This window comes from Oryzias latipes, chromosome 17 (genome assembly GCF_053564925.1).
Source record: "Oryzias latipes strain Hd-rR chromosome 17, Olatipes_Hd-rR_3.1".
NCBI classification, from domain to species: Eukaryota; Metazoa; Chordata; class Actinopteri; order Beloniformes; family Adrianichthyidae; genus Oryzias; species Oryzias latipes.
Genome location: NC_136253.1, coordinates 20,373,858 through 20,399,741, shown reverse-complemented (window position 1 = coordinate 20,399,741; position 25,884 = coordinate 20,373,858). Strand labels below are relative to the sequence as shown.

General features: G+C 38.6%; 1 protein-coding gene across 2 annotated transcripts in view; it reads left to right on the top strand.

Annotated features, from left to right (window-relative positions):
- LOC101174135 (low-density lipoprotein receptor-related protein 8) overlaps nt 1-25,884 on the top strand; it is a 134,709-nt gene that overhangs the window by 92,982 nt on the left and 15,843 nt on the right. For both annotated transcript variants that reach the window (XM_023964993.2, XM_023964992.2), the window contains exons 5-11: nt 3,934-4,320; nt 6,637-6,759; nt 8,596-8,718; nt 15,559-15,678; nt 16,214-16,339; nt 22,866-23,037; nt 24,515-24,742. In XM_023964993.2, coding sequence (XP_023820761.1) covers nt 3,934-4,320; nt 6,637-6,759; nt 8,596-8,718; nt 15,559-15,678; nt 16,214-16,339; nt 22,866-23,037; nt 24,515-24,742 — 1,279 coding nt within the window. The remainder of the gene's footprint in view (nt 1-3,933; nt 4,321-6,636; nt 6,760-8,595; nt 8,719-15,558; nt 15,679-16,213; nt 16,340-22,865; nt 23,038-24,514; nt 24,743-25,884) is intronic.

The window sequence follows — 25,884 nt, the reverse complement described above, 5'->3', positions numbered from 1 at the left end:
TGTATTAAGAAGTTGCAGCATCTTCATATGTCTTCATTTTACTGTTGCAAAACTCATCTTGACAGAAATGTGCTGTTCTGGTCGCTTTTTCATTCAGAAAGCTGAACTGCAGGCAAGTTTTTATGTCAGCAAAATGGAGTTCAGTTTCGTGTCAGGACATCAATAATGTCTTTGTCCTGATCTATTGATCAAACTGTAGATTTGGGCGGCATTGGTACCTCATGTTACTCTGTTTTAATGTGTGGCGACACAAGATAGAGCAGCCATTAAACTGGTGACCAGCAGAGAATCACCTTTGGTGAATCTTTTACATCTGTATGTCTGAGAGGGACTTTGGCGTTTTTGTGAATGCAGTGGAACTTGTGTGTGTGTTTTTTTTTTTTTTAAATGTGCCTACATCTGTAAGGTTTGTTTGTATGTATGAACACCACAGAAGAAGTCAACCTGGAGGGGTACCGTGATATTTTATCTGCACACACAGTAATAATAATAATACTAGTTTTTCCACTGCCTTCATCAGAATTTCTTTTTTACTCTTCTTTACACTTCACTGTTACACAAACACGCCTGCACTTGTTATATTTGTCATTTGCATTCTAATGTGAGCAGAAGGACCATTCATATCCTTGCATCATAACTGAGTCATTAGTTGCCGTTGGCAACAATCTCCTGTCATCAAAGCTGCCAGAATAAATAGAATGTTACTTCGCCAGATTCTGACTCCCGGCGCATTATTCATAGAAAAGGTGTTTTTTCTGAGGAATTCAACTGAAAGAGCCAACAAGTGACTGCAACCCAAACAAATATTCTACAGTTCATCTCTCAACAATTCCGGTTAGGAGAAAATGTGTTGGTGTATTGGTCATTATTTTCTGACCAGATAATTTTTGATCTCTCTTTCAGTTTTCCCCATTATTTTAAGTTTTTACACGTTTCTGGTAAACTTCTTCATATTCTTCTTTTCCTTTCTGCTTTGCCCTTCAGGGGTCGCCACAGCGAATCAGTCTTCTGCATCCTGCCCTCTAACACCAGCTACCTTCATGTCTTCATGCATCCACAAACCTCCTCTTTGGTCTTCCTCTAGACCTCTTCCCTGACAGCTCTGGACTCAGCATTCTTCCACCAATTAGAAATTCCCTCTGAGTTATGGGTGGGAGTGTTGGCATGGAGCAATCCCGCCTCCGCTTCCTGTCACCAATCTATTTACACTCTTTTCTGCTAGTTTACAGCCCTACAGACCCCCAACCTAACATTAGGAGTAATATCGAGCTATCCAGTCGTACAGTTTTGAGTCAGATACCAGTTTAGACAAGGAAAAAGTAGATAGTAGATCTACAAGTGGATGTATCAGAACGGGGAGTTTTTGGCCTGCCCCTCTTTTTTAAAAAGCATCAAACCATCCATCATCACCAATCCATTTAGAAAAAAATGTAATAATCCAACAGTTGCTTGTTTGGGAAAAGCATTAAGCTAACTTTTTCTTAAAACATGTTTTACTCTTAAAAAGCCAAGTTGCTATGGGTTGTTCTAAAACAGAAAACGTAAAATAAAACTGCACACTTTACAAACTGCTGGGTCTTACCTTTATTTATTTATCACTCAAAACCAACTTCCTTCTACAACATCATTAGCAGATGACTTGTGGGCTCAGAGTTGCCTAAAGTCTTAAAATACATTTACTCATCGCCCCAGCTGGAAAACAGTCTCTGAAGTGTAGCCTGGCCACTCGTGTACATTGCTAATGGCCTGCCTCGTGTGTAATAATACACGTTTATTGGATCTTTTTAATTATTTAGAGCTAAATTAGGATCCTGGGTGGGTCGGACCATAACCAGGGCAAAACTCCAGAACCAGCAGCAGCTTGTTTAATATTAATGGAAACAAAGTCTGTCACTTATCTGAAACCACTACATTCGTTTCCCTTTTTTTCTTGGATAACCCATTTTTGCGATCATGTTGGAGGCAGCAAATTCATCCCAGCCAGATGTTTGAGGCAAAAATAGAAGCTGATGTTGACATATGGTGTATTGGATGAAATGGTAAGCAGGATTCTACTCTGTTGTAAGGAGATTAGAATGTTTTGGTTTTGTGAAGCTGGGGATGTTTTGTTTAGAATTATCTTTTTGGTAGGAAATAAAAAAAAAAAAGAAGATTTTTTATAGCCCTATTTCCAGCAGTCTACTGACAAACAGACACCTATTCCACTGGCTTGGTCTACTTCATGGAAAATGGCTTTTGATGTAAAAAAAAAAAAAGTGGCAAAAGGGTAATGCTTTGGAAATGCTGGATGTCATAGACAATATGCTGAGGACCTGCAGAGATTCACTTTAAAGTGACCAAACAGCAATTCCTTCCTTAAACCAGCTGTAACAGCCCCAGGCTGGGATGTGGAAGCTGAACTCCCTGTGGTTTGTGCAAATATCAAATTCTTTTCTTCCCACTGCTGACCTCAGCACAGCTTTGGGCTCACAGCGAGAACCCTCATTCACTTCCCACTTTCTGAGCTTTTAGCTGGAGATGTCTAGATACAGAAAATCCTGGAAAAGGTAATGGGGGGGGAGTGCCTTACCATCCATATGAAAGTGCTTTTCCACTAAAGTTCGGAACAGAATTTGGCACCTACAGCTACAGTATGGCACATTTAAACAGTACTTGAAGTCAGTTTTCTGCTAAAACAAGCCCATGTCAAATAATAATTCAGTATGCACTTAAATTCCTAACCTGCCCTGTGAGCCGTCGGATTTCCTTCCAGTTTGGTCATCTACCAGAGTTTATTTGGCGAGCTGTTCATTGGGCTGCAGTCTTCTGGACAGAGATCTCAGATGGTATTCTTGAAATCTCCTGGAATCGTTCTCCCAGTTTGGGGATCACAGCCCCAAGGGTTCCAATCACCATGACGAGCACCATTACCTTCACCGTTCACATTTTCCAGCTCTTCTCTCACTCCTTGGCATTTCTCGTTATTCCATGTTCTTTCTCACCAATGCTGCTATCACTTGGGATTGCTACATCTAACACCACATGTTGGTCTGTTACCACTGAAGAGTTACCAGTAAAGGGTCGTAGATAGGACTGCTTTTTAAATTGTGTCTTGCAGTTCCCTTGAAGCTCATGCAGCCACCTTAAGGCACGTCATCAAAATAGAACACATGATTGTTCTATGTGTGGTAAGTGACACATGAAGTATCCATATGAGTAAGACACAAGCACATGTGGCATACAGCTGATGCTGTCCTTTGGTCCCCTTATGCCACCTTCTAGTCAATCGTGAGGCACGCGCACTGGCTCCTTATTGACTGCGCGCAAATGCTACATGCCCTGGGTGTGAAAGTGCTACATAAGTGCCTGTAGGACCACCGTTAGATGCCCACATAAACTACGCTTTCATTGCCTAATTTCCTAATTTTTTAACAGTCAGGCTCCGTGAAAGAAGCACATATTTATCACGTGAAAAGCACTAATTGACTCCTTGCACAGTGTGCAAAATTTGGTAGGGTTGAAAAAAGAAAAAAAGTCATACGTCTGCGTCTGACCAACTTTCATCTTATATACCAGATGTATAAGTGTTTGCTAAAACCTGTCACCTGCAGTGTACGTGTAGAAAAAATAGTATGGTATTTTTGCTCTACAGGCTCACCAAGTGGTCTACAATGTTGATATTTCATGTGGGACATCTGCGTGCCCCGTACAGGTTTGCACATTTTTTACCCGCAGACAGCCCGAATCTGCCCGTAAGGGCAGTAATGACTAAGGCCTTGATGTCTTTATACTCAACTACCTTCTATATCTTCTTGAAGACTGTCAGAAGGTACTTTGCCCAATTAAACAAAAACATGATGGATGTTTAAACAATAAAATTGTAAAATATATTTAAAGTGTATATAATTTCTTCATATTTTTTAAGCACCTGCTCTTGTTTGTTTTGTTGTCTAGATGCCAAGGCCTGCCCCAGCGGAGAGTTCATGTGCGCCAACCGCAAATGTTTGGCCGCCATCTACGTGTGTAACGGTGACGATGACTGCGGAGATGGCAGCGACGAGCTCAAGTGTGGCTCCCCACTGACCTGCGGGCCCAACCATCTCCGCTGCAACACCTCCGAGTGCGTGCCTCTCATGTGGAGCTGCGATGGAGACCCTGACTGCTCCGACGGTTCGGACGAAGGGCCGGATCGCTGCGGTGGCGACGGGGCCCCATATCTGCACCGCAGAGCCAACTGCACCGCAGGCGAGTTCCGCTGTGCCAATGGGGAGTGTATTCGGCTGACCTGGAAGTGTGATGGAGATCCCGACTGCAAAGACAAGTCGGATGAGTCCGACTGTCGTAAGTTTTTCTTTGCGTATTTTTACAAAAGCTCCTTTAAATGTTCTTTGAGGTTTTTATATTATAGGTTCTCTTTCATTCAAGACGGTCTTTGGTTAAGAAAATTCTTTACCGTTTCAAAATCTTGGTGGAAAACTGTTAATCGCACCAAAAAAATGTGTCTAACTTCAAGTCAAATTTACATATTTTACTATAGCTAAGACACAGTGACGGTTAATAATTTATTATTCAAAATTACTTTACTTAAGCTTGAAAAGAAGCCACCAATTTTTGTTTTTGTTATTTTTGTTGATTGATAAATGAATGCATTTTTTGTGACAAATTACCATTAACTAGTATTTTTAACCAACTGTCCATATGGTTGTAAAAACTTTTTTCCTTTTGAAATTGTTCATAAAAATGCATGCAAATAACTGTGCATGCAGTAGAGAAATATTATAAAAGCAGAAACATTCATTTAAGTTATACGTTAAGCTTAATGGGGACCATGGGGAGCCGGGCATTCAGTTGCTCTACTCCCCGGCTTTGGAATTCACTCCCCCCTGACCTCCGCAACACTGACACACTCCCACATTTCAAATCAAAGCTAAAAACTCATCTTTTCCAAATGGCCTATTCACTTAACATGGGACTTTTCATGTTTTTATATATTTTTTATTTAATTGTGTATTTATTTAAATTGTTGTTGTTGTTTTAACTGTTTATTGTATTTTATACTGTATACATGCTGTGCGGTGACCTTGAGTGCCCAGAAAGGCGCCTTATGAAAAAAATGTATTATTATTATTATTATTATTATTAAAAAAGAGAGCAAGAAAAAAAAGACCCTCTATTATTGATTTGCTCTTTAACAATACTGTATGTTTGCAGTTTAAGGGAAATATTTATGAAGGAAAATATTTAGAAAAATATATAATTTTCTTGTAAAGGTAAAGAACCAGATAGTGAGTTATAAGAGTTGTTTTACATCACATGATTTTGACCGACTGCACTTAAGTTTTCTTAAGTAAAGCTTTCAAAATCTGTGTGTTATTTATTAATATAAACAAAAGCATTTCCAGTTTTTCTCTTTAAAATAAAATAAGTATTCCAGTGCTTATTGCCATCCTAATCTGAGGTAGGGATTTTGCTTATTACCACCCTGTGTGGTTGTTTATATGTATGGAAATGATTGTTGTGTGAGAAAAGCTGTGAGAAAATGCAGCTTTGCGATGAGAAAGGTTTTCCTGCAGTTTGAAAAACCCTGCAGCTTTTGTCTCACTTACGCAGAGTGTGAAGCCCAGACAGTCTCACTATTCATTATTAAGATGTGCGGTGCACAATTCATCTGCTGTGGTGTGGGCTGCTGGACAGGCTGGTTTCACAAGAAAGTGCTTTAATAAGCCGGCTCGGTGTCTCTTTCGTTTTTTTTTCGCTTGAAACTACTGAGGACAAGAATTATTTGCCACAAGAAAAACTTTCCTTTGGATATGACATTAAAAAAAGAAAAAATGTTTCCATAAATGAGCATTTTGTGTGCATGAAATTTGTATTTTGATTAGTAGTGCGAATTTGGGCCTACAAATTAGTACTTTTTTAGCATTTTGTTTGAACAAGTTAGCATTTTGCTAATTTGTGGCCCCAAAATAGCAATTTGTGTACACAGACTAGTAATGTGCGCACAAAATGTTGATTTTAGGGAACATTGTACTATTTTTTTTATTGTCATGTCTCAGATGTCATTTATCTGTTTCATCAAAAATTACTCCTATTCTCACCAACGCCATGTATCTGTATTTCATCCCATATTTCCAACTCTCTATAGTTGCCTCTAAACTAAAGCACCGTCTAGGATGGATCACACATGCATGTGTTTACAGTCCTGTCCAGGCAAACTGTGCAGCCTCCATTGTGTTCCCTCTGTGCTGCTCATCTCGTGATAACACTACATCACACCCCCCTGTCACGTATATTGGTTTTCAGTGAGGTTTAGAGGGGAGTTATATGAGCATCCTGTGCACCGGTGAAGAAAAGCCTGCCTGTAGTTGGGATGTTAATAACTTTTCACGTGACTTTATGTAGCTTCACTCTTTGGGAGACGATATTGGAAGTCATTCCTCACACACCCTTAGGTTGACTATTTCTTTCCCTAGCTGATCTTAGCATAGAGAGGGGATTAAAGCAGCTGAAGGATGTGAGAGCTCTGTGCTTTTCACTTCATGACTGCAACGAATTTCTGTTTTGGGGGAGTTTGGCACAAAAGTTATACTTTGAGTTCTATTGGAGTGCAGCAGCTCAGGAACACATGAAATATGAACACATCTGTTTGTTTTGCAGCTCTCCTGACGTGTCGTCCCGATGAGTTTCAGTGCGGTGATGGTTCCTGCATCCACGGCACCAAGCAGTGTAACAAAGTCCATGACTGTCCCGACCACAGCGACGAGTCTGGCTGTGTCAATGGTGAGCCGTCTTTTCTTTGTTTTTCTCAGTTTCCTCACCGCAGTCGCATGTTACACTCATGTTCCAATCATTTTGAACAATGTGTTAAACAAATGTCCCATCACAAAACGTATACCGTTGTCGTAAGTGTTGTAAAAACCCTTTAAAAACTGTGTTCTTGGTTTAAGGTTAAAGAGCGCGACAGCTTTCAGAAAACTCAATCACAAAGTTACAAAAATGTCTCTGTTTCTTCACATCAATTTTACTCTCTTGTTCGTGTGTCACTATAGTTTGAACATGTTCTAAAATAGGAATACAGTGTTACCTTGTTCATCACAGAGGTTACGTTCCGTATGTAACCAGCGATAGGTGAAATCCGCAAAGTGGGATTACAGATGTTTTAAGGCAATAAAGCCCCTCCTTCCACACTTATTACGCTCATATGTAAACTCTCAAAGGGCAAACCATCATAGAAAAAAATCAATTCAGTATTAGAGAATGAAAACAAATATCTGCCCATGATCAAAGATTTGGCAAGCTGCACGTATCTGTACCAGAGACATGGCATGGAGGAGATTGATTGAGATTGACTGACAGGGTCTCCAGCCAATCAGGAAGCAGAACACAGTGCTGTTCAAACAAAAAAAACATGCAAAATTACACTGAAAAATATAATTGAAACTAGAGAAAGATGAATCACAATATAGTGAGGGAGCACTGTAATGAATCTTCTTTCAAGCTGTTTCTGATGTCTCCTTTTCAATTTAGGAAATTGATTTCTGTTCAGAAAAACGTTTTCAGAAAATATGTATTTTTTCCCCATTACTGTTTGTCACTGGGATATGTTCAAAAGTGTTGGAAAATATAATCTGTGGTTTGGTGTTTCAAACAACAACCAGTCCTTTCAGATGAGAGCTTTTTTTTTATATTTAAAACAACATTTTTATATTTTCAAAAATCTTGTTAAAGACCGATTTTGTGACAACTATGCTGGAACTTTAAAAAAATAACTAAAATAAATAAAGAAACATATTGTGTGTGTGATTATTTTAGGCATTCAAGGGTTCATACTAAAATATTTAGACTTAGGACTTAAATTAATGTCATGCAAGATACAAGTGAATAACTGGAAGGAAAATGTAATAACTTACTGATTAGACTGAAATATGATTTAAACAAAGAGCATGCAGACACAGCAAAACAAAGAATAAAATAATGCTGAATTTGAGACATGACATGAAAAAGAAAATTAAGGAGAACACAGATGATTTGACAAGGAGAAACCTAAATCATGGACTTAAAGATGCATAAGGACAATTTGAACAACAAAAATGTAAAAAAATAAAATAAAAAAGTTAAACTAAAAGTAAAGATTCTTACAACCGCTGATTGGTTGCTCAAAGATTTTTATCTCACAATACTGACCTTTTTTTCAAAACACAGAGATTTCGTCCGGTTCTCAAAATTTTTATTTGATAAATGAATACTGTTAATAACGAGAAATGTAAATTGTCAAAAGTTCATTTTCCTATGTCACATACTAACTATAATAACCATTTCTCTTAAATAGGATGTAAACTACTAACTTTTAAAGCTTACTAATGAAAATACAAATCAGGGAAGGATGTGGTCTGCTTTAATGTCTGTTTTATGAGAAATACCAAATCTTAATGATCCAGGGTGAAAAGAATTGCAAGGAAAACTGTGCTTTGATCCGGCTCAGTGTAATTCATAAGCCATTTCATATGTTCTCCCCTTTTTTTATGGTTGTGATGCATAATTCAATGCTTAGAAATATAAAAATGAGACTTTCTATTATAGTTTTAGAATTCTGAAGATTTCTTTTGTACTCTACAGCCACCAAGTGTGAAGGGCCCCTGAAGTTTCAGTGTAAGAACGGAGAGTGCATCGAAAGCTCCCGGGTGTGCGACTCTGTCAAGGACTGCAAAGACCGGTCGGATGAGCCCAAAAAAGAGTGCGGTAAGAAAACGTTCTAAGTGCCAAACTGCCTATCATGCATTCCAGTTCGGAAACTCCAAAAGAAATAAATGGCAAATTTTGTTGTAGCATTACAGGTCCTTATATGGGAGATGTGAAATAATGACTATCTAAAAAAAACACTTTTAGACCGTATAATTGTGTCATTTTGATGTCATTATTTTCTGAAAAATCCAACAAAACTTGCTGCTTTGTTTGGACCCATAAGTTCAATTCAGTTTAATTCATGTTATCAACGATTTTTTTAAAGTTACGCTTAAATGTTTTTCTAGGAGATTGTTGTACCCATTTTGCTTCATTGTTCAAGCGACCTCACAGAAGTGTATTGTTTATGTGTTAACAAATAAAAGAAGATTAAAAAACAAAAATCGGGGACGGTCTGAATCGGTTTATTACATCTGTTTACTTTTTAAACGTGTTACAACAGATCAGAATCAGAATCAGAATTCGTTTATTGTCATATGCACAGCTTACACCGACATACGAAAACCTGAACAAGATCAGACATACAACAGATACACATATACAGTTCAGAGTTGACTGAGGCTGCAGCAATAAATGGGCTGCCTTACTAGGATGGGTGTAGATGGGTTACCAATGGGGAGGGTCTGGGTCATTGGTGACAGAAAAAAAGTCGTATCTCAACACTGTTGTTACAATGTGTAGATACAAGAAAAAAAGTACACCGTCTAAACACAAAAAGCACATATTATCACGACAACGCAGTACACAAGGATCACTGGGAAGGTTGGATAGGTGAGCCCCCCCCCCCCCCCCCGTGTTCCACTCCGGTCGCAGCTGCTCCTCACGGGCGCTCGCGTCTCCAGGAGTGAGAGATCAGGACTCTATTGGCAGAAAGTCAAAATCAAATCAGATCTGGGGCAAAATAAACCGATAGGGACATCCCTAGTCTTTAATGATAAGTTGAAAATCTGAGAATGGCTCGGTTTCTTTATCACTGTCAAAACATAACCCATATGTCACATCTATTAGCATTTTTGCTGCATCAAACGGTTAATTTAATGTCAAAGGTGGTGCAAAGGAGGCTTTGAGCTATATTGGGGCGGTACTTTGAATGCATCATCAGACAGACATAAAGGAAGTATTTTTCTGCACTGTTTGAAGAAAAAAACTTCCTTTATGTTCTTTTGCATTATGGAGGGCTAATTGGTTTCTTAGTTGCAAGGATTTCATTGCTGTTACCAACTTGAAAAAAGTCATTTGGTTGTGAGGAGCTGCAGGATGATTTAATTCTGAGCATTCAAGCTGAATTTTTTCTGCTGCATTCACAGAAAGGATTAATAAATAAATATCCTCTTAATGTTCCTGAGTTTTAAACAGTGCTCCAGCAGAAATAGAGTTTCATGAAATTACATTTTTTCAGTGCAGGCTGCGTTTTACTCTGGAAAAAGACAGATTTTTTGCGAAAAAGTAAAAGGATTCCACACCTCTCATTTTTTCTTTCTTCTCTCCTTTGAATCTCATTCTCAGCTCATTGCTGTCTCCTTTGTTTTGCTTTGCTCCTTCACACGATGCCCCACGCAGAGAAGAAACACTGGAAACGCTCTGCTCCCAGCTGCACGCAGACACACTCTCACACTCAGAGTGATTGCGTTAAATGCATCACTCTTTCATTAGAGGCACTAAAGACGAAAAATTTCCCCCGACACTCAAGCAAATGTTTTCCTGTCTCATTAGAACCAGTAAATATTACCATAGCACTGAACCATTACTCAACGCACAATTAATTTCGTTAACGCTGCACCACATTCTCTGAGAGACATGTAAATAGGCTATGCTTGTGAGATGCCATGGCGACAGAAAGCCTCCGATTGAGGATGGGCAGGCGGGAAGCGGAGACGTGATGTTTTTGCACCCCTGGGAAATGGGAAGTGGCCTCTAAATCACGTTCGTCCTTGGATTGACTCTAGAAAAATCTCTTTGTCTTCACTAGTCTCTTCTTTGTTTAGACCCTATGCCCTTCTGAATGTAACAAAAATGAGTGACATCTCATATTCAGCTTCTTCTCTGCTTTCTCTCCTGTCTGCAGGCCATTTGAGCGGGTGGTGTGAAAGCGGGGTGGTGGGTGCCGCTATGAGTGGTGGATTGCTGTCACTCATCAAGGCTGAATTATAGACAGGAATTTCATAGCGTGGGGTTGCAATGCTTGGCAGAAGTTTCTGGTTTAGTTCACCGCAGGGGGTTTTCTGTGAAGTTGAAGTTCTTGCAGTGGTGATTATTTTGTGAGAAATGTTTTTTTTTTCTGTGGGATAAAACCATGCATGTAAGGCAGACGAATTCCAAGCAGAGTGTAAATCCTAATCTACTGAGGACTGTAATGAAGACCCTCACCACTCATGAACTACTGTGATCACCGTTCTAAAAATGAACGCCTGTCATAACTCCCACTCCAAACACCCGTCCAATTGCCTTGGCTTTTTTAAATCAAACATATCAGCCACCAAATCAAAATCAAAATCAAAACTGCCCTAAACTACGAGTTCTTTTAGAGCCGCTGTTGTTAATGAGTCTTATTCTTTAGCTTTTTTATCACTTTTGATTTTGTTTTTAAAGAGATATTGATTTATTGTAAAATTAAAGTCTCCCATGTGAATCCAGTTGTGCTTTTAATATTTTTAACAACCCACTCCGATCATCTTTTGACCTTTTTTAAAAGCATTCCCAGTGGTCTTTTATTTATGATTATGCTCTATGTCCTCCATCATGAAAAAAATGCCACTGGAACATGGTAAAAATACCAAAAACACAATTTTCATCTGTGTGGGTCTTTATTAATCAGCTGATGTTGGAGACTCTACCCCTCCCACAATTATTTCTGGATTTCTGGTTTAAATTTTTTTTTTCCTTTTTTTAACATTTACCATTTTACCATTTCCTTATTTATTAACAAAAAAATTCTTACTTGAATGGATAAAGCTTACAAGCTCCAGTTTAAGATTTTTGACTGTTTTCAATCTGGATTAAGTTACACCATATCTATTATGTGTGGTTCTTTTAGGGGTGAACTTATCTCCACCATTAAAAACCTTTTTTACAGTTTGTTTTCAGAATCAAGTAATAAAAACAACAATGTCTCTTTATGCTATTAATAATAATAGACTAATATAGCAAAATTTAAGCTAAAGGGTTTTTAAGTATTACATTTACAATTGTCAAAACACTAAAGCAACATCTAAAAACAGAATTTTGTTCTCCACTTTAGGATGCTTTTTCCTTTAAGATATTATAGTTGGCTTAATTTGATTAGATAGGAAATGTTAAAGAATGAAATTAATTTATCTGGTCTGGTTTGTATTCACACTGCACTTTTAAGATTGGACCAAAGCTCCTATAAATGTCATAGATTTCCAAAAGCTCCTCGTTTTGAGGTACTGTAAATATATTCTTTTCCTGACTGTCACAAATTAATACCCCACCTCCTCAGTTAGTTACACCATATTGTCCAACTGGAAATTTTCCAACTTTTTAAAATAGTTTTTAGATTTGCTGTGTGGAGTTTTACTCTTTTTGTGGTTTTTCATTACTGTGTTTGCGCTGTGCTTATTAGTTTACTTACTCTAGTCGATTTTTCCAAACCAATCACTTTGAACCTCACCAGGATTTGGTTTCCTTAAAACCAATGCTGGTTTTTTGGTGTGAAATCACATCAATATTCATCATCAAAGGGTTCAAACCCTCTGCATCTGCTAAAGAAAATCTTCAACCAACAAACAACTTATTTTACCGTATTTTCTGGACTATAAGTCGCTCCGAAGTATAAGTTGCACCAGCCCAAAAATGCATTATGAATTAGAAAAAACACCGATAAGTCGCACTGGACTATAAGTCGCATTTTGACGGGAAATTTATTTGACAAAATCTGAGACCAAGATATAATAACTTGCACAAACTCATATGACACAATCATAGCAGACTGTTTATCTCATAATTTCACAGTAATTCTTTCTCATACTTATTTATTTATGCCTTTCATGAAGCATCATTGGCCAATTAATACTCTGTTTTTATCCTATATTTGTAGAAACAGTTGTCATTTTTATTGCATTTCTGAATCTATGAAATCATTGGAAAATAGAATATTATGTTTTCAGCCTTCAAGATCTTACTGTATAAAAGTTTGCTGATTCTCTGAGTCACTTAACATACTCTTAACACTTAACATACCTCATACATCAAATTGACCCAGGAACATCATCTCTGTTCCTCACAAATGAACATAACAGGAGGGTTAACAATGTATTTATTTCAATTTATTTATATACGGTAACTGTGAGAAATTTGACTGATACTCATCAAAGAAAGTGTCAAAATACTGTTTGCTCTTAAAACGTGCGGCATTTCCTTAGTGCCCTACCCGCCAATTTTAACTGCACCCCCCTTAGTACATACACCCCTCCCCCCCTCAATATATACATCCCAACATAAACACACACACATGCACACACACACTCTCTCAAACACACATACACGCACACACATTTTGCAAGGAAGGTGGGACCTAGGACCATCTGTCCCCTGCCTCTTCCCTGGTGGGGGGTACGGGCCCCTTTGCAACGGCGGCCGTGTCCCCGGGGTGCCGGCTTCCTGGGCCCGGCGGTGCTCTCTCCGCACGGTGGGGGGGTTCACATTACATCTGAGCCGGGGGTGTTCGTGTCCCTGGGGGGTGGGTTCTGGTCCTTGCTCCTGAGTGCTGGGCCCCGCCAAATTTCCAACTGTGGCCGAGCCTGGTCGGGCCATATTTACAACACCCCTTGTGGGCCCTCTTTTTCCCCGGGGTTCCCCCCTCCTGGGCGGGGGCGGCGGGCCCCTGCCTCGCTCCTCCCTGGACCAACCGTGGGCCGGGCGGATGGCTGCCTGGAGTGCGGAGCGGGTCTCCCTTGGGGGGTCCTGGCTCGTACCTGGGGTTGGGGCGGGGGGATGCCCGGAACTCCTGGGTGGTGGTGGGGTGCTCGTCTGGGGCTGTGGGCGTCCTTCTCCGGTGGGGCCCTGCGTTGGGTTCTCCCGGCGCGGCGGGGGGGCTGCTCTCCTGGTTGGGCTGGGGCGGCGCTCTCTTTCCCTACGTGCCTCCCTGCTCTCTGGCTCTGGGGGCCTTGCGGCGGCCCTGCTGGCCCTGGCCTGGGTGGCGGGCTTGGTCGCCCGGGCGGCGGTTGTTCCCTGCCGGTTCCCGTGTGGCGTTGGGGGGATTCCGGCTGCCGCTGCTGGTGCGGTGGGGGTCTTGGGGTGGGGATGGCTGGGCACTCTCCCTCCTTCTTTTCACGTTCCACCATCCATTTTAGAAGAACATAAACACTCACCTGAGCACAGGTGTTAGCTCAACAGACTGAATGACTGAAATATTTCACACTAGTTGGTTTTAAGGCATAAGTATGCGTGTGAACACTATCTGTTTTGTGTACATGTCGACAGGTGGACATTTTTGCAACTAACAGGTGTGTTTATAACATTTGAGTGTGTGTGTGGACAGGCTCCGCCCTTTTTCTTTTTTTTTACATTTAAACCTTACCATAATGATTAACAACCAGTAAACTTGTTGCTTTATGCTGCTTCATGGTCTTATCCCCCTTCCCCTCCTATTATCACCCCCTACCCCCCCTCTCTCTAACGTCCCTCTCTCTTCTTCCCCTCTTTCCTTTTCCATCCGGTCCAACACCAAAGATTTTCAGACATGTTTGAAATTAATAAAGTTTGGCCTCAATTACAAAAGGGGTTTATTCAGACATACCTTTGGTTTGTCTGAAGATTAATAACCCCTCTTGTTAAAGTAAAATATGTCCAACCCAAGAGGCCCTCAGCTCTCATCTGACTGCCCAGCTGTTGGACAGGACAAGTTAAAAAAAGAAAAAAAAAGAAAACGTGCGGCATTTCTTTGGCTTTTACAATCAGTAAAAACTCTTTTTTCTCACCTTTGTTTTGCTGTGAAAATCCTAAACTAATGTGCTCTGGCTCCACAACATTGACTGTCAAACAGATGCAAGACTTTGCTTTGGAAGTGTTGCACAGTAGCTCACACACTGCCTGACTGAAACTCGCCTTTCAGTGATGGATAAATTCAAACTCACAGTTTGCTGGCAAATGTGTTGTTCTGAATTGGGTAGCATGTTGTTAAATAAGCACCTGCCAATACTTTCAAGTTCTCTGCGGTGTGATTCCTTTTTTTTCTATCATGCTTTTTCAGTTGCCGCTGTTCATTGCTTTAGGTGTTCTCAAAGCAAGCCTGCTGTTAAATGATATGTTGTGTTTTAATCTTTGCTACTGAGTTGCCTCTTTTTCCAAACAATGTTGTATAGAAAACAGCTTTAAAAGGCAAAAAAAACCAACAGTGTTTAGAATTGTATTATTTTAGAAGAAAAAGAAAATATAGCCACTACTTTATTGGTTAGACACTTCCTCATCATATATTTGGGCAAATCAAAATGAATATCTTTATTTGCCACCTCTGTACCAGGAAGATCCTGTTTTTATTCACTTCCTGTCATTTTTAGGATCTCTCTGCAACTATTCCAGCTTCCTAATTTAGCTGTCGCCTATCACTGCTCTGACAGATCTTTATTCTTGTAGCCACATTTCACTGCATTAATTCTCTCCACACAAATATTTGATGGGTGTTGCAGGTGGGCTTTATCCTTCCGAAGCTAACTTCATGTGGCTCTGCATCTTCTTGACTCCCTTTATTTTGAGAGTGATTCAGAAAGGGTGGAAAAGATCTCAGATCACACAAATGGATTTTTTCTAGTTGTGTGAGAAGTCAGAAAGTAGAAAGTAGAGAGCAAAAAATATTTAGTGATGGTTTGTCTTTTGCAGGGCTGAATGAGTGCATGATCAATAATGGCGGGTGCTCCCACATCTGCATGGACCTACCGATCGGTTTTGAGTGCCAGTGCCCCACCGGCTACCACCTGCTGGACAAGAAGACGTGTGGAGGTGTGCCTGCATACATTCCCTATCTTCCTAATTAACTAGCATTTAAAAACATTTGTGAGTTTTTGTTGTTGTTGTTTTTTTATTTTATTCTGGGCATCACATAACTCTTAAGCTGTCTCTTTCCACCCTGCCCTTCACTCCCACAGGGAAATAAAAGTCTTCACCCCTACATGCACACAGTATTTTTTCACACAATTTCCCTTCATTTTAACACTTTTTCTTCACACCAGATGAAAAAACAGAACGGGAAGAGGTCGGCAAAGGTTGAGGAGAACACACTTCTTTAAACACCTTCCTAAAAGCTGAAGTGACGGTCCTCTTGCAACATTAAATGTCAGAAGCCAACATTCATAAGAGTCAAATTACTGTCAATCGTATGAAAATAACTTTTTTCTAGCATTTTATATTTCATATATATTATTATATTTATTATCTTGTTTTATTTTTTTCATTGTATATTTTGTTTCCATTTGAACAATTGTTGTCATAAAGGATTTTTCCTCTCCTCTTTCTTACTTTCATGTCTCCTCTGCAGACATTGATGAGTGTGAGAACCCTGATGCCTGCAGCCAGATCTGCATTAACTACAAGGGGGACTTTAAGTGTGAATGCTACGAAGGGTACGAGATGGACCCCGTAACAAAAACCTGCAAAGCAGAAGGTGAGTGATCATAGTAGCCCTGCTAATGTACAGAACTGCCATAGAGAAAGGCTTGTTTGATTAGCTTAAAAAAATATGCCATATGCAGCATAGGAGGGTTATGCTGATTTCTTCTGAACATTCTGCCATTCAAAAACCTTATCAGCAATAATAAGAAGCGTCGGAAGAGGCCATAAAGTGCTCACCGTTTTCTAAATTTTATGACTCGTTCTATAAGCTGCCAGAGTTTACAAAAAATGGGTCTCTACAGTCTGCCTTTTTTAAGGGGGGTATAACTGTTTGAATATATCTGAATATATCTGGAAACATGTCAACAGGAAACACATTTCTTTTTAAATATCGCCTTATTCAAACGATGCTTTGTGTGCATCATAATGTAAATATAACCAATTATTGGAAACTACATATAAATGTACAGTGATTTAAAATTTGGACCGTACAATAAAAAAAACATTTAAATATAAATAGCATATAAAGGAAGCTCTTTTTTTTACATCTGAAGACAGAAAAGTTACCTTTTTTAAAGTGAGAATAATTTTACCAAGAACATTCTAGTTTATTTATTTACTTTAACTTGTCCTGTCCAGCAGCTGAGCAAACAGATCAGAGCTGAAGTCCTTTTGTGTTGGGTAGGCCTGCACAATATACCGCAAATTTATCGTTATCGCAATATCAAGCAGTGCAATATCCATATCGCAAAAGTCAGCAAAAATCGCAATAAATAGTTACCTTAAATGTGCTAAAACAATCCTATGGCAGCTTGAAGCATTTAACGAATCAAATAAATCCATTTATGCATTTGACCAATTGGGTGGACCCTTTCCGATGTTGACCAATCAGATGAGCCCTTTTATGTTAGATGTTTGCCTCCTACATCAACGAGGGTCATTTGGAGTATCATTTTTTTAAACTGTTGCAATGAGATGGTAATGATGTTTTTGGTTGTTTTGCTATTTGTTTATATACCGCAAATTATATCGTTATCGCAATATTGATCACTAATATCGCACATCGCAAATTTTGCTCATATCGTGCAGCCCTAGTGTTGGGCAGATTTTACTGTGACAATAGTGGGGTAAAAGCTCTTCAGACACACGAGGTGTGTATTCAGATAAACCCCTTTTGTATTTGAGGCTAAACTTTATATTAATTATATTTGTATGCATTTGTTGTTGGACAGGAAATTCTAGTTTAGTTTTGGATGACATAAATAAATCACTAAAAGCTTGGACATGGGCAAAAGAAAAAGGAAAAATCAAACATCTTGTAAATATTTAGGTCATATGCTAAAAAAAAAATAGACGAGGAATTTGGCAATCACTTTCGGAGTATCAAGGGACTTGTAATATATTCATATATATATATATATATATATATATATATATATATATATATATATATATATATATATATATATATATATATATATATATATATATATAAAGTATTAAGATTAAAAAGAATTCTGTGCACAGGGGGTAGAACTTCAAATAAGGGTTGTAAACATGTGATCCAAGATATAGAAATTATCATTTTTTCCATTTTGACACTCATAAATGCTGATCTTATATTAAATTATTAAATTTCTTTTATGGACCAGTAACACTTTGCTTTCACTAAATCTGAACAAAAAAATGTGTTGCACTGTTGATAACAAAGGCTTGCATTCCTATCATTACTTTCACTGTGAACTAAATTACTCTTTGTTCATGCAGCCTAATCAAGCCCTCTTTCGCTTCTTATTTCAAATATTTTGTAATCTTTTTTTTGCAGCTGCTTGTATTTAAAAAGCTACTAACAACACAAAATGGACAACAGAAAATGGCTTATCTATTCCCTCAAACTAAATCAGTCTTCTGTCTCATATCCACCGATCATTTTAAGTAATTTTCTGAAGGACAAATGGACGTGTTTAGCCACGTAGCTCACTTATCATTAGGTAAAGCTCCTCTTCATGGTACCTGTCTGTGTCAAGGAGACTAATTACATCAGTTTGATCGAGCTCTTATTAGGCCTGGTAACAGAAATAATCATTTAAAAACAAGGAAAGCAGCTGAGAAGTCGTGTTGATGTTCATTTGCTTTCAACTATGACTGAAAGCTGTAATCAAGAGGATTACACATGCAGACTAATTTTAAAAGTTTACACTTCATTTCCTCTTTAAATTTGAATCATGTAGGCAGTAAACAGTGAGTCAATGAATTGTGTTGATTTTTTTTTTCCTTTTTCCCTGTGGCTGTCAAACGCTCCAACTTAATTTCCCTCAATTAAACTGTGCTCATATCAAAGCTGAGCCTTGACGTGTTTGTGCACACCATATGTGTGTGTTTAGCCCGCTGCTGTGCCTCTGTCAGCCCTGATGTATTTTTCTGTGCGTTGAATCTCTGCAAGCTTGCTATCAGTTTATACGAGCCAAAAAAAGGAGCGGCGTGTCAGAGACGGAGTGGCAGCGACAGATGCACCTCTGCTGTTTGCTGGAGCAATTTCCCTTCCAGACCATTTGTCGGAGTAATGAACAGGTTCTGGGAAGATTTGGTTTTGATGTTGCGTTCAGAGTTTTTAAACGGGCAGTGACAGAAAAAAACAACAGAGAATATGCAGAAGTTTGATGCTGCAACAAGGTTATCATACAAAACGCTAAATGGAAAACTGGCAAAAGTAAACCAGTAGTTGACGACAGACTTATGCCTCTGGAGAAAGTCGAGTCTTGCTGCTGAGCTCATGGCATACCATAATGGTAAATGGCGTATACTTATATAGCACTTTGTTACCTTCTTAGAAAGCCAAAAGCGGTTTACAGTGACTGTCCCATTCACAGACACATTTACAAACTCTGCTGCACCAGGAGCAATGTGGGGTAGAGTGTCTTGCCCAAGGGCACTTTGACACATGGGTGGGCAAGATGGAAACCGAACCTCCAATCTTCCAATTAGAGGTTGACTGCTTTACCTCTGCACCATGGCCGCCCGGTTTACACTATAGTGATTTGTAATCGCTCGGGTCACATTGCTCACCGAATTATTGGAAGGGAATCGCCCCAGACGCTGTGAAACGTAACACAAGCGGATGACATCATCTGCATCACCCACAGTACAATTGCTTGCAAATCACATTATTTGACTGGAGTAACCTTGATCCAGGAAAGTGTCTTTTTAATAGTGGAGATGATGAAAACTTAAATTAAGATGCTAAAGTTGTTCCGCAGGAGTGACGGGCATACGGTGTGTCCCAGTATAGGTAATACGTGCTCCTACCCTGTAAAGAAGATTATCAAACCTGTCAACTGACATACGAAAGTACCTGATGTGCACTTGGTCAACTTGTAAAGTATGTAAAATACACATATGTATTACCTGCATCTGTTCAGTAGAAAAACATATAACTTCCTTCTCTGCCTCATGATGTACCGGTGCATTTGCCGACACATCAAATGTATGAGAAACATGTCGTCCATGTTGAAACCAACAGTGCCAAACCACTGAAACGCTGGAGACAATCAGCCTTGAAAAGTATAAACGCCACTCAGCATTTTGAGATTTCAGTAGGGACGGCATACGATTGATGTGAGGTCTGATCGTTGTGAAAAATGAACCAGGCATAAAGGACTTAAGTTAAGGGGAACTACTCTAAACTCACAGATGACGGACTTGTTTGTAACACTCATACATAATGCCTGACATTTAAGCATCCACTTAGATAAATGGATATACTGTTATCTCATGGGGCCATCTGCAAGTTAAACAACTTCCTGACGTGTATAAAATACAGTAGATCAGGTCTTTTAAATGTGGAGGGTTTGTTTTCGTCTGTATCTATTTTTTTTACAGAAATAAATCCACAAGGAATCGAACAATTGTCTTTCATTGACATTTTGAGACGTGCATAAAATATAGTAGCTGAAGTCTAAACTTTAACCTATCCTAACCTACATTGTTGGTTCTGTTTTTGAAAGTTTCTATACTAACGCGGTCAAATTTGCAACATTGAAGTTTATTTAAAAAGTCTCGATTGAACTGTGTACAACTCTTCGGTCTAAATTGGTTCAAATCCTTTTAACTTATTTTAGGTATAGACTTTTAGGTATAGATTATTCCACAATTTCACATTATTGACCTGCATTTAAACTTATTATTATTGTGACCAACTAATCACACGTCCCATACATACATTTTAAGACTGCAATAAATATTTTGATACTTTTTCTTACTGAAGAATGAAACTAATTCCTTTTTATTTGAAAGTGTCTTTCAAAACCTTCGAGGATGATAAACAGAGTAAAATATGAAAAAGCAATTGCAAGAAAATATAAAAAGTAAACGAGAATGGGAAAGAGCAGATGAAATTGTGGTGAAGGCTAACCTAAAGAACTTGGACTGTGGATCAATGCCAATGTCTTTTGCACTATATACTGCTTAAGCGTACAGCTTGACGCTCCAGAGCAACGACCTGAAAAACACTTAGCAAGTACCAACCTGCTAATGGTTGATTGTTTTAGGCAATTTTCCTGCTGGAATTTATAAAGTAGTTTAAAATCTGACCATCAAGGCCTTAAAGTTACCATTACCTACCTGGCACCATAATGTTTATGAGACTTCAACATGCACATTTCGTTGTTTATATTTTATTTAATAATCAATGAACATTTTCTTTCTTATTATATATGTACATGAATATTTTTACATTGAATTCTTCATTCTGCATAGTATTTTCACCATAAATGATTTTTAAAACCACTGAAAGGTGTATGAAATACAAATATTTTGAATTGTTTTATCTATAAAGTGGGTAAAAGGGTTCATATGTTGTTCATCTGAAAACATTATAAACAACTGAACATTCAGAAACACATGCCAGAAAAGAGTGTCAGCTTGTCCTCCTCACTGTAGAAAATCACAATTTTTGTCCAATTATGAGATCATCAGGGAAGATTTAAATAATTAGACACAGCTGTGCATAGCTTTCAATGCTAATTAGCATACGTTAGCATGTGAGCAAACCCATATTAGTGTCTGGCTCAAAGCACAGCCTCAAAGCTGCCTGCATGGCTGTGGAAATTATAAATAGAGCTGGCAGAGGTGGTGTGTTTTTTGTTGATAAAATCAGGAAGAAAAGGAAAATATAATTACTCTGTATTCCAGATGGATGCAGGGACCTCAATTTTTCCAGATGTGCAGTAGAGGGAAAGCATGCATGCTCTGGACACAATTCTGTAGGTTCAACTGCAATTTTGCTTTGTTTTTTAAAATGCAATGCTGTTTTGCTTAAGTAGCTTTGAAACAGCCTCTAAATAAGTGCAGCAGAATGCAAAACACTTCTTATCTGCATTTGCAAGGAGAAGGCATTAACCAGCATGCAATGTAATGATGCATGCAGATACAGTGATCAATACACCAACCAGTCACCCATTCTAATGAAGGCATATCATTCAAGCAGGATCTTTGCAGAAGTTGATATTGACGTGATAATTACAAGAAGACAAGTTTTGATCTGTAGAGCATTTTAAAATCTTATTTTTCTGTAGAGCATGAATTCTAAGTTGACTAGTTCTAGTTTTTTTTTTTTTTTACATTTTTTATGTCCAGACATTCTTTCTTAAGAAATTGATCTCATTGGAAAAAGGTTAAATTACTTTGAAACACTGCCCTTGCTGCCTCAGTTTAATTATACTAATGGCACAGTGTGCATGTGAGCAGTTTTTTAATAAAAGATACCATCTCGAGTCCTTTCCTTTGCCCTCTACCAAACTGTCAAAGCTAATTCTGCTCTGCATTAGTGGAAACCCAGCTATCCCACGCTTGTACTCATTTTCCTGAGGAGGTTTTTTGAACTACCTTCTCTGTTCCTCCACAAATAATGGCTTTTTATTAAACATTTAGGCACAAATTCAGGTTGAAGTAAGAAATGAGTGTTGAGGATAATGTTTTTGGCTCACAGTGTCCATTCTGCCTCATGTAAAAGGTGGTTTGATAGTCAAATAGTTGGTGCACAGCAGGTCATTAGTTACAGTATGCACTCGAAAACATGTAAACAGGAATAATCCAGGTGGAGCAACACATAAATACAAGTTATCCCTAAAATGTACTGTTAATTTTGGGATGGGCTGTGCATGTTAAGCTATTCATTAGTTGCTCCAAAAGTTACAGACCACAGTCTTTTTTAAAAAGTAATGCACAACAATATTCTGATAGTTCTGGAGACTCTGTGGCAGCAGATTAACATGAAGGAAACAGTTAATGTTCATAATTTAAATGGAGTTTAAAACCATTTTACAAGATTCAGGGCAGTTACACAATCTGATTGCCAGCGCTAATCTGAAAGTTCCAATGAACTTTCAGATTTTCTTTCTTTTTAAAGTAATAGAAGATTTAGTATGCCTAAATATTTCAGGAAGGGTTTAAGTCAAATTTTTTATGAGCCCTCAGATACAGGATTAAGACTTTGAGAAGGATATGTTTTTGAATCAGAATTCTTTTCATGCTTCTTTTGGGTTATTTCTTTCATCCTAAGATTGCTTTCTTTCCTGCAGGGAAAAGCCCTTACTTACTATTCACTAACCGGCATGAGATCCGGCGCATCGACTTGGTGAAGAGGGATTATAGTCAGGTGGTGTCTGCACAGAGGAACGCCGTGGCTTTGGACCTGGACGTGGCCAACAACCGTGTTTTCTGGTGTGATCGGTTTCACCGCAAAATTTACAGGTAGACAAATGTATTTCCGAAAAACCAGCATTCCTATGTTCCCATGCATGCTTTACCTCTACCGCACATGAAAAAAAAATTTAACTTTAGAACATTTATCTATGAATAGCTTCTTGCCCACAAATGTAATTTAGTTTAAAGACCTATTCTGATCATCTTTTGATCTATTGTGTTCTTTTAATCTATTGTGTTCTTTTAAATCAAAAACGTGTCGTTTTCTAGGACATAGCTTTGCTCCGCCTATTGTAATTTCTACACTTTCCACAAGACCCCTTTTTTTAAACAGCATTTTTTCTTCTGCTCCTAATTCTCAATGATCAAAACTAATAAATACTCAAAAATGCAATTATAAGCTTAATTTTCTTCATATATTTGTCCTACATCATTAGAAAAATCTTAAAAGAACATGTTAAACACACCAAAAACAATTTTAAATGAAACGGGTCTTTAAATACAGTCATACTTTAATAACTAAACTTTTAAGACACTCTCATGTATGAGTTATGGTTTTATAACTAAAATTTTATAGCCTACTTTATTTATTTTTGAATCAAAGGGGTTGCAACCTAAACAGCTTTATTCTATTATTTACATTTTTTTTACCATTAAATTATTTTTACAGATCTGCCTTTGAGTTGTAATGGTTCACCCTTCATCTGAAGAAAGATTAAAAAAATTCAGTATTGATGCACTCCAATGGGATTTTCCTGTATTTTATTGTGCTGAGAATAGTTTGGATATCAGTTCTTCTTTTGTATCCCAGCTATGGCTTACTCCCCAGAGACTTTTCTAATTAGAGGACTTTGCTCCCTTTATAAAAATGAATGTTGAGATGAAGAAGTCTCCAGGGAGATTGAAATAGAAATCCCTGTTGCGGTGGGGAACAGCTGTCTTACCCTCTCCTCACACCTCTGCTGGGTTCAAATCAGCAGGGAGAAGGAGGAGGAGGAGGGATGGGGGTACTGAGTGAGGCCTTGTCCACTCTGATCAGTGATCCTCTGAAGAAGGACACTAACCGTCTGATGAACCTGCTTAGCTTGTAGCCCAAGGCTTTACTCCCCATTGGAGCCACACTCTGCACTGTTCTGGGATTCCTTTTTAAAGGACAATGGCCAACAGATATTAGCTGTCATCACAATTAATCACCTAATCTGTTGGTTTGTATGCCTTCATGATATTCCTTTGTATGGTTTATTGAACCATGGATACAAAGGCAGCATTGGATGCGTCCAAGCTAATGGGATGCTGTCGAGTGTTTGTACCAATAGTGGGGATTTAAACAGGAAGAGCAGCTTTTTAAACCTTTGTGTTTACTTTGCCACTAATAACATGTCCTCAATATGTAAAAATTGACTTTTTTTCTTCAGTTTTTAAGCCTCATCCTAGCACCCCTTTAACAGACTACCCTTGTTTTTCATTTTAAATGTTTTTAAATGTTTTTAAATTTTAAATTTACATTTTTATCATGCTTTCACAGTGCGTTCATCCACGAGGCCAACGACCCGTCCCAGCAGGTGCCGCTGGTTGATTCCTCTCTGCAGACCCCTGTGGGTTTAGCTCTAGACTGGCTTCAACACAACCTGTACTGGACAGACTCTGGGGACAAATCCATCTCTGTGGTGTCGGTGGACGGCACCAAGAGGCGCGTCCTTATCAACTCTGACCTCAGCGAGCCGCGGGCCATTGCAGTAGATCCCCACCACGGGTAAGGAGCCACAAGACTGCAACTTTTTTGTCTTTTTTGTCTTAAAAATAAAAGTACGTGGAATTGCCTGTTTGAGTCGAGCATGAAAGCAACAGTGTGGGGATTTAAAAAAATAGTGTCACTGGTAGATAACTTACCCCATTGGAACCCTGACCCATTTTTTCTTAAAAATAAAAATATGTGGAATATACCACAGGCCACATTTTGGATGTTTTTCGGTTACACTAATGTCCAGTGGATTAAAGTTACACATTTCTGACTCGTGTATTTTCCCTGCATAAGAAAAGCTGATTTAAATGGGGTCCTTTTTTGATGTTAGCTTTCAATTTAAATGACCACATTATAGCAACCGCCATTGGCTCAATAGTCTGTGGTTTTTATTGTCTATACATGGGTGGGGCATTCATGGGTCCTCTAAAGGTTTATTAGTATAATTGTTCCTTATTATCAGTAAAGATCTCTTTGGATCAGTTAGCTACCTAAAAGCTTTAATGACCCCTACTAATTTCCATCTGATTGCTCCCACAAAGCAAGGAATTTAGATACTAAGTGAGATTATATCAGCATTAAAGGAAAAGCAGAGCTCATTGTTTTGTTTTTTTTTCCCCTCACAGTGAGATCTCAACGACGATAGCCATGATTATAAGTAGAGTTCAGCCTGCAACCCAAAAATTGGATCCACATAATCTTTGTTTCTTTTTTGGAACCACATCTAATGAAAAACGCACCATATGTTTGTGAGGATTCACAGTAAAAACACTTGTGACCCATTTTTTTTGCATCATGACTCAATGTTTTAAGAAATTCTGTCCTAGATGATCGCTGCTAATCTGGGAGGCTCAGTGAAATTCTGTGAAATGGTGCCAGCTTGAGCTGCCGCAGCCTTATTGTTTTTATGATAGGTGCACAAATGACAGGAAGCCTAAATTAAGCCACAAACACATGCACCACACAATGAAGCTCAATCTACAAATCGTGCCTCTGCAGTCATTTTCCGCTTGTTTTCCTCATTGTGATTAGGTAGCATAATATAATTGTTTAATTTGCTGTTTACTTCTGTATTTGTGAAGGAACATCCTGAGAATAACAAAAGACTTCTGTACCACCCTCTCGAGTAATAGAGTAATAGACATTTCCTTAAA